General features: G+C 37.9%; 1 protein-coding gene across 1 annotated transcript in view; it reads left to right on the plus strand.

Annotated features, from left to right (window-relative positions):
* The window catches only part of prag1 (PEAK1 related, kinase-activating pseudokinase 1), a 47,003-nt gene that overhangs the window by 15,459 nt on the left and 22,486 nt on the right, over positions 1–9,058 (plus strand). The window contains exon 5 of the mRNA XM_042509118.2: positions 3,024–3,790. Within this exon, the coding sequence (XP_042365052.2) occupies positions 3,024–3,790 (767 nt within the window). The remainder of the gene's footprint in view (positions 1–3,023; positions 3,791–9,058) is intronic.

The raw sequence follows: 9,058 nt of genomic DNA on the forward strand, positions 1-9,058 counted from the left end.
CTGTGAAAGCAGTTATTGAAGACTGCACCACACAATTATCTCAGTATCTGTCTCCTCTTGTGTAAAGTCAAGTTCCAAACTTAAGTCTTTAATTGACAAATGGATCATAATTGGATGGAAGATGTTTTGAGTGTCAGCCTTAACCCTGGATTGTGGAAATTTCCAGCTCTTTTGAGGAAACGAGGTATGTGTTTGTATTAAGGCTGGGTAGTAGGCAGTGACAGAAGGGATGTCGTAAATAAATCAAGTTCACAGCTGTTAGGCAGGAATATGTAATTCTGTGAATACTGTGAGGTTACATGAGCAAAGGACATATTGTGTGAATCCAGGGAAAAGAAAAGCCTCTGGTGGTCTGTGTGTCTATTTTCCAAGTCGACATCTGTCTGTTATTTCTACTTAAGAAACAGTTTTTTCAAAAGAAAACATCAATATGACATCCGTCTCTTCAATAGAAAGCAGCAGTTGGTTACCTTAGCTTAGCATAGCATAGCATAAAAACAGGAAAAAAAGGAAAACAGCTAGCCTGGCTCTGTTTGAAGATAACAAAATCTGCCAACCAACATTTATAAAGATCACTTACACAGTAACCTCGTTTGATTAAGCCAGGGTTTCCCACACATTCATTTGTTTGTGGTGGCCCGTCACGAATAAAACATCTGTCACCATGTATTGATTTTATGTTTCTGGAGCTTGACCAGTCATTGGGAGTGCTGTCCGGTTATTGATTGCACCACACTCTCACAGTGCTGCGCGTACTCTGGGCACAGACAGAACAGCAGAACGTCAGGTGCAGTGAAAGTGAAACGTAACCTTGAATTTCTCTAGGTCTAAAAGTTTGCTTTCACTCGCTTCTGAAGCAGCTGCTCCTCTTATCCATCAGTCTGATCTGATAAGCTCATACTGGTGAAATAAAGCTACTCGAGTTATGAAATTATATTGTGCACCCGTGTCTCTCTTGTTGCAGATGTACAGTCATGGAAAAAATTATTAGACCACCCTTGTTTTCTTCAATTTCTTGTTCATTCTAATATCTGGTACCACTAAACGTATAATACAATGAAAACAACAAAAAATGCAGCTGGTCACATAATACTTTATGTCCTATTTGACATTCTTAAGCTTAATTGATTCCCAGGGTATATAAGAGGCCATTTCATGTCACAAGCAGCACTGCACATGCAAAGGCCTAGAGTGGTTTCCTGCTTACATTCAAGCCGTAGCACAACTCAGAAGTTGTCAGCTCTCACATAATGCCTAAAACAAAAGAATTATGTGAAGCCACAAAGGCAGCCATCTTGGCACTGCTGGAAATTGGCATGAGTGAGAGACAGGTAGCGAAAAAACTGAAGATCTCCAAGACAGCCGTTCATTACAACAAAAAAAAAACAAGCTGAACATGGCACTACCAAATTGCTACCTGGCCGTGGCAGGAAACGTCTTTCTACCCCACGAGATGACCGTGCACTCATCCGTTCCTGTGTCAGGAATCGTTGTCAGACCTCCAGGGACCTTAAAAATGAGTGGGCACTGTCGAGAAATGTGACTTGTTCGGCAAGGACAGTTCGAAACCGACTTGTTGAAGCTGGTTTGAAGTCACACAGAGCACGCAAGAAGCCCTTCATCAATGAAAGGCAGAGGAAGGCCCGGTTACTCTTTGCTCGAGACCACAAGGATTGGACTGTTGATGATTGGGCTAAGGTTCTCTTCAGTGATGAATCCAATTTTGAATTGATGCCCACTCCAGCCAACTTACTGGTTAGGAGGAAGCCTGGAGAAGCTTACAACCCAGACTGTCTTGCCCCTACAGTAAAACATGGGGGTGGATCAGTCATGATCTGGGGTTGTTTCAGTCTGAGTGGAACAGGGCAAATGCAATTGTGTGAAGGCTGAATGAACCAGGTCATGTACAGGACTACCCTTGAAAACAGTCTTCTTCCATCAGCTGGAAAACTCTTTCCTGCCTCGAATGACTGGATTTTCCAACAAGACAATGCCCCTTGCCACACGGCAAGGTCAGTTAAAGCCTGGATGGAGAACCACAACATTCGCACCATGCCTTGGCCTGCTCAATCACCAGATCTTAATCCAATTGAAAACCTGTGGAAAATCATCAAACTCAAAATGGAGAACCACAAGCCCAAAAACAAAGAAAATTTGTTTGAATTTGTCCAACAGGAATGGGCTGCTGTGACAGCAGAACAATGTCAGAAGCTGGTGGAGAGCATGCCAAGACGCATGGCTGCAGTCATCAAAAACAATGGTTATGCAATCAAGTATTAACTCTTGTGTGTATCATGTGTTTAAAGCAAACAGAAAAGAAAACATGGAATGCTTAAAAGTAGTGTTTTTGGCGGTACAATGCCATAGCTATTGATGTAAGAATTTAAGTAATTTTGGTTATTATCAAGAAAACCATGGAAAATGAATAGTTCTTAGTTCTTAAATTAAACTCTCATGAGCTATTTTTGTTGTTATCATTATAATTGTCCAAACAAATGTACCTTTAGTTGAGCCAGGCATTAAAATTAACAAGAAATTGAAGAAAACAAGGGTGGTCTAATAATTTTTTCCATGACTATGCCACGTTTTCTTTACTGCTTCTTGGTCTTAAAAATCTGCAATAAAAAAACTCAGAAACTGCAACCTGTTCAGAAAATTTTCAGATTGAGTTTCAGAGTCAGTTTGCAAACATGGTTGACACAACTTGAAGTTGTATTGTATTGTAAATGGGCAACAGCTTCAGATAAAAAATACATAACTAAGGTGTTGGTGTGTAATGGCACTACCGCTCAGTGATTATATAACTAAACAAAATTTCCTGCATGTTTAACCATTCTTTTAACAATTTATATAGTCTTCAAAATGTGATTGGTTTTGTTTGTGCTTGTCAAATGAGTGTTGTCCTTTTTTCTCCAATGTTAACACTTACCTTTCCTTATATCAACAGTACTTGTACTCGACTGATCTTGAACCAACGCTTACTTTATTTTAACCGCTGATTTAATTTCTATTTCTCTTCTTAGGTTCTCGGGATGCAACACGAATGTCTTGTTCCTCTCCATTTTCCAGAAGTCCACTGGCCTCAGCTCCAGGGTCTCCTCACCCGCCTTCTCTTGACAGCTTAAGTAACCAACCACCTCCACTCCCAGAGAAAAAAATGGTTAACCGCACCGTGTCAGCGCCTGACAGCACGAATGGACGATCCTTTGTCCGAGCCTACCCACGCCTCCCGTTCACTGGCTCGGAGACCAACGTGTGTCGACCTGCTGATGTTAGCTCCCGGTGTAGTTTACCATCCAGCCCTGTTGACCCGCGCCCCATTTTCTCCTCCAATGAGTCTCTGGAGCGTTGCCATGCCCAGCTAAGCCGTCCCTCAAGGTCCCGTACACTGGATGAGCCACTGAAGACCCACGGGCGTCTGGGTGTCCACTGCCGAAGCAGCGTCACCTGCTCCTCTTCCCCCCAACTCAGCGTGCCCTTCTCAGCCTCAGAACCAGGCTCTGCACCAAATCTGGGCTCCAGCCTGCAGCTCCAGACCCTTCTAAGTAACATAGACAGTAGGGAGGGAGTGTACTCCAAACTGGGAGGCCTATATGCTGAGTCTTTACGGCGCTTGGCTCTAAAATGTGAGGATCACTTCACTCGCTCCCAGCGGAACCCACTGAGGTTTGAGGAGAGCAACTGGTCTCTGTTCAGGCTTACCTCAAACAAGCCGAGCTGCAACTCAGGAGATGCTGTGTACTACTCTGCTGCCTGCGCCTCAGACCCTAGCAACGCCTACGCTGTAAAGGTAATCCCTAAATACTGGGCCTAATTTGACAACTATTTTTTATAGTGCAGTTGCTTAATATGTTTTTGGTATTACCATGTTCACTGATGTTTTGTGTCACTATTTTAGTTTAGTGGTCATAGGTCAAGTACACTGTAATCTCACAGGCTATAACTCAAGAATTAATTGGATCATGGCAAAAAAAAAGGTCTAATAGGATACAATGATAAAGTGCCTACAAAAGGTAAAAGGTCAACCTTACTATGACATGACTTTTTGGCACAGTATGGCTTTTTGGATTGTTGTATGACATGCTACCAACTTAAAAAATAATTATGACATACTATGCTTTGACTGTTTATGTAAAACAGTAAGATGGCTTTTTATGACGTACTATACTACAACTTTTTGATAACTTTATATAACATATTATACTGTGACTTTTTAGTTATACTATGACTTTTATGGCATTTTTATTACATTCTGTACTATGACTTTTTATGACATACTATAAAATGACATTGATATTGAGACTTTTTAATGACGTAATGTCTTATTATGCGTTTTTTGTGTGCTGTGTTACGAGTTTTTACTGATTGACTGAAAATTTGAGATTTTTCACCAATTGTGCAGTTTTAGGCCATTTTTTCGACATGCGATATTAGGACTTTTTTAATGTTTTTTTCCACATGCTATACTATGGCGTGTCTCTACAAGCTATAAAATGAAGTTTTTAGCCTTTTTTTTGGACATGTCAAAATGTAAGGGTTTCCACCATACAATGCAATGGGGTTTTCAGGCATTCTTTCAACATGCTATATTATGACGTCTTTTGCCTTTTTTCAACATGCTATACCATGGCGTATCTCCTCAAGCTATAATATGCGTTTTTCAGCCATTTTTTGGACATGTCAAAATTTGAGATTTTTCGCTATACTATACAATGCAGTTTTCAGCCATTTTTTTGACATGCTATATTATGACGGTTTTGGCCTTTTTGTCGACATGCTATATTTTGACGTTTTTGGTTGTTTATTGGAATGCTATACTATGTATATGTGTGTGTTTCTATAAGCTATAATAAGCAGTTTTCAGTCATTTTTCGGCCAGGTCAAAATTTGAGATTTTTCACCATACAACATTATGCATTTTTTTGACATGCTATATTATTACGTTTTTGACCTTTTATTGGCCAATTTTTCGACATGCTATACTATAACGTGTCTCTACAAGTAATACTAAGGTGGTTTCAGCCATTTATGTCAAAATTTGAGACATGTTGCAATACTGTACTATGCAGTTTTCAGACATTTTTTCAACATTATATATTATGACTTTTTTGGCCCTTTTTTTGATATGGTATACTATGACGCTTATCTACCAGCCATAATATGCGATTTTCAGCCATTTTTGGGCCATGTCAAAATTACAGATGTGTCATATTTGGCATGTCTCGAGGCAGTATATTATGCTGTTTTGAGGTGTTTTTAGCTGTTTTTGGGACAGATCATATTTTGACATTTTTGCCATACTATAGCCTTGCCTTTTTCGTCATTTTTTCAACATTCATTTTTGTTGTGTTTTTGAGCATTTTTGCGCGTTTTTGCAACTTTCTATGCTATGGCATGTCTAGTGGCAGTATTTTATGCTGTTTTGGGGTGTTTTTAGCTGTTTTTGGGACGTGTCATATTTTGACATTTTTGCCATACTATAGCCTTGCCTTTTTGGTCAATTTTTCAACATGTGTTTTTATTGTGTTTTCGGGCGTTTTTGCAACTTTCTATGCTATGGCATGTCTCGTGGCAGTATATTATGCTGTTTTGAGGCGTTTTTAGCTGTTTTTGGGATGTGTCATATTTTGACATTTTTGCCATACTATAGCCTTGCCTTTTTGGTCATTTTTTCAACATGCGTTTTTATTGTGTTTTTGGGCGTTTTTGCAACTTTCTTTGCTATGGCATGTTTCGTCAGGTTATTTAAAGCTGTTTTGAGGTGTTTTCAATTGTTTTTGGGATGTGTCATATTTTGACATGTTTTGCCATACTATAGCCTTGCTTTTTTGGTCATTTTTTCAACATGCATTTTTATTGTGTTTTCGGGCATTTTTACAACTTTCTATGCTATGGCATGTCTTGTGGCAGTATATTATGCTGTTTTGAGGTTTTTTTTAGCTGTTTTTGGGATGTGTCATATTTTGACATTTTTGCCATACTATAGCCTTGCCTTTTTGGTCATTTTTTCAACATGCGTTTTTATTGTGTTTTGGGGCGTTTTTGCAACTTTCTATGCTATGGCATGTTTCGTCAGGCTATTTAAAGCTGTTTTGAGGTGTTTTTAGCTGTTTTTGGGATGTGTCATATTTTGACATTTTTGCCATACTATAGCCTTGCCTTTTTGGTCATTTTTTCAACATGCGTTTTTATTGTGTTTTGGGGCGTTTTTGCAACTTTCTATGCTATGGCATGTTTCGTCAGGCTATTTAAAGCTGTTTTGAGGTGTTTTAGCTGTTTTTGGGATGTGTCATATTTTGACATTTTTGCCATACTATAGCCTTGCCTTTTTGGTCATTTTTTCAACATGCGTTTTTATTGTGTTTTGGGGCGTTTTTGCAACTTTCTATGCTATGGTATGTTTCGTCAGGCTATTTAAAGCTGTTTTGAGGTGTTTTTAGCTGTTTTTGGGATGTGTCATATTTTGACATTTTTGCCATACTATAGCCTTGCCTTTTTGGTCATTCTTTCAACATGCGTTTTATTGTGTTTTAGGCGTTTTGCAACTTTCTTTGCTATGGCATGGTTTGTCAGGTTATTTAAAGCTGTTTTGAGGGGTTTTTAATTGTTTTTAGGATGTGTCATATTTTGACATTTTTGCCATACTATAGCCTTGCTTTTTTGGTCATTTTTTCAACATGCATTTTTATTGTGTTTTCGGGCATTTTTACAACTTTCTATGCTATGGCATGTCTTGTGGCAGTATATTATGCTGTTTTGAGGTTTTTTTTAGCTGTTTTTGGGATGTGTCATATTTTGACATTTTTGCCATACTATAGCCTTGCCTTTTTGGTCATTTTTTCAACATGCGTTTTTATTGTGTTTTTGGGCGTTTTTGCAACTTTCTTTGCTATGGTATGTTTCGTCAGGTTATTTCAAGCTGTTTTGTGGTGTTTTTAGCTGTTTTTGGATGTGTCATATTTTGACATTTTTGCCATACTATAGCCTTGCCTTTTGGTCATTTTTTCAACATGCATTTTTATTGTGTTTTGGGGCGTTTTTGCAACTTTCTATGCTATGGTATGTTTCGTCAGGCTATTTAAAGCTGTTTTGAGGGGTTTTTAGCTGTTTTTGGGATGTGTCATATTTTGACATTTTTGCCATACTATAGCCTTGCCTTTTTGGTCATTTTTTCAACATGCGTTTTTATTGTGTTTTGGGGCGTTTTTGCAATTTTCTATGCTATGGCATGTTTCGTCAGGCTATTTAAAGCTGTTTTGAGGTGTTTTTAGCTGTTTTTGGGATGTGTCATATTTTGACATTTTTGCCATACTATAGCCTTGCCTTTTTGGTCATTTTTTCAACATGCGTTTTTATTGTGTTTTTGGGCGTTTTTGCAACTTTCTTTGCTATGGCATGGTTTGTCAGGTTATTTAAAGCTGTTTTGAGGTGTTTTTAGCTGTTTTTGGGATGTGTCATATTTTGACATTTTTGCCATACTATAGCCTTGCCTTTTTGGTCATTTTTTCAACATGCATTTTTATTGTGTTTTGGGGCGTTTTTGCAACTTTCTATGCTATGGCATGTTTCGTGGCAGTATATTATGCTGTTTTGAGGTGTTTTTAGCTGTTTTTGGGATGTGTCATATTTTGACAATTTTGCCATACTATAGCCTTGCCTTTTTGGTCATTTTTTCAACATGCGTTTTTATTGTGTTTTCGGGCGTTTTTGCAACTTTCTATGCTATGGCATGTTTCGTCAGGTTATTTAAAGCTGTTTTGAGGTGTTTTTAGCTGTTTTTGGGATGTGTCATATTTTGACATTTTTGCCATACTATAGCCTTGCCTTTTTGGTCATTTTTTCAACATGCGTTTTTATTGTGTTTTGGGGCGTTTTTGCAACTTTCTTTGCTATGGCATGTTTCGTCAGGTTATTTAAAGCTGTTTTGAGGTGTTTTTAATTGTTTTTGGGATGTGTCATATTTTGACATTTTTGCCATACTATAGCCTTGCCTTTTTGGTCAATTTTTCAACATGCATTTTTATTGTGTTTTCGGGCGTTTTTGCAACTTTCTATGCTATGGCATGTCTCGTGGCAGTATATTCTGCTGTTTTGAGGTGTTTTTAGCTGTTTTTGGGATGTGTCATATTTTGACATTTTTGCCATACTATAGCCTTGCCTTTTTGGTCATTTTTTCAACATGCATTTTTATTGTGTTTTGGGCCGTTTTTGCAACTTTCTTTGCTATGGCATGTTTCGTCAGGCTATTTAAAGCTGTTTTGAGGTGTTTTTAATTGTTTTTGGGATGTGTCATATTTTGACATTTTTGCCATACTATAGCCTTGCCTTTTTGGTCATTTTTTCAACATGCATTTTTATTGTGTTTTGGGGCGTTTTTGCAACTTTCTATGCTATGGCATGTTTCATTGTGGCTATTTAAAGCTGTTTTGAGGTGTTTTTAGCTGTTTTTGGGATGTGTCATATTTTGACATTTTTGCCATACTATAGCCTTGCCTTTTTGGTCATTTTTTCAACATGCGTTTTTATTGTGTTTTCGGGCGTTTTTGCAACTTTCTATGCTATGGCATGTCTCGTGGCAGTATATTCTGCTGTTTTGAGGTGTTTTTAGCTGTTTTTGGGATGTGTCATATTTTGACATTTTTGCCATACTATAGCCTTGCCTTTTTGGTCATTTTTTCAACATGCGTTTTATTGTGTTTTAATGCTTTTTGCAACTCTCTTTGCTATGGCATGTTTCGTCAGGTTATTTAAAGCTGTTTTGAGGTGTTTTTAATTGTTTTTGGGATGTGTCATATTTTGACATTTTTGCCATACTATAGCCTTGCCTTTTTGGTCAATTTTTCAACATGTGTTTTTATTGTGTTTTCGGGCGTTTTTGCAACTTTCTATGCTATGGCATGTTTCGTCAGGCTATTTAAAGCTGTTTTGAGGTGTTTTTAGCTGTTTTTAGGATGTGTCATATTTTGACATTTTTGCCATACTATAGCCTTGCCTTTTTGGTCATTTTTTCAACATGCATTTTTATTGTGTTTTGGGGCGTTTTTGCAACTTTCTATGC

The sequence above is a fragment of the Plectropomus leopardus genome, chromosome 20 (genome assembly GCF_026936395.1).
Source record: "Plectropomus leopardus strain MGB_pleo_1.0 chromosome 20, ASM2693639v1, whole genome shotgun sequence".
NCBI classification, from domain to species: domain Eukaryota; kingdom Metazoa; phylum Chordata; class Actinopteri; order Perciformes; family Serranidae; genus Plectropomus; species Plectropomus leopardus.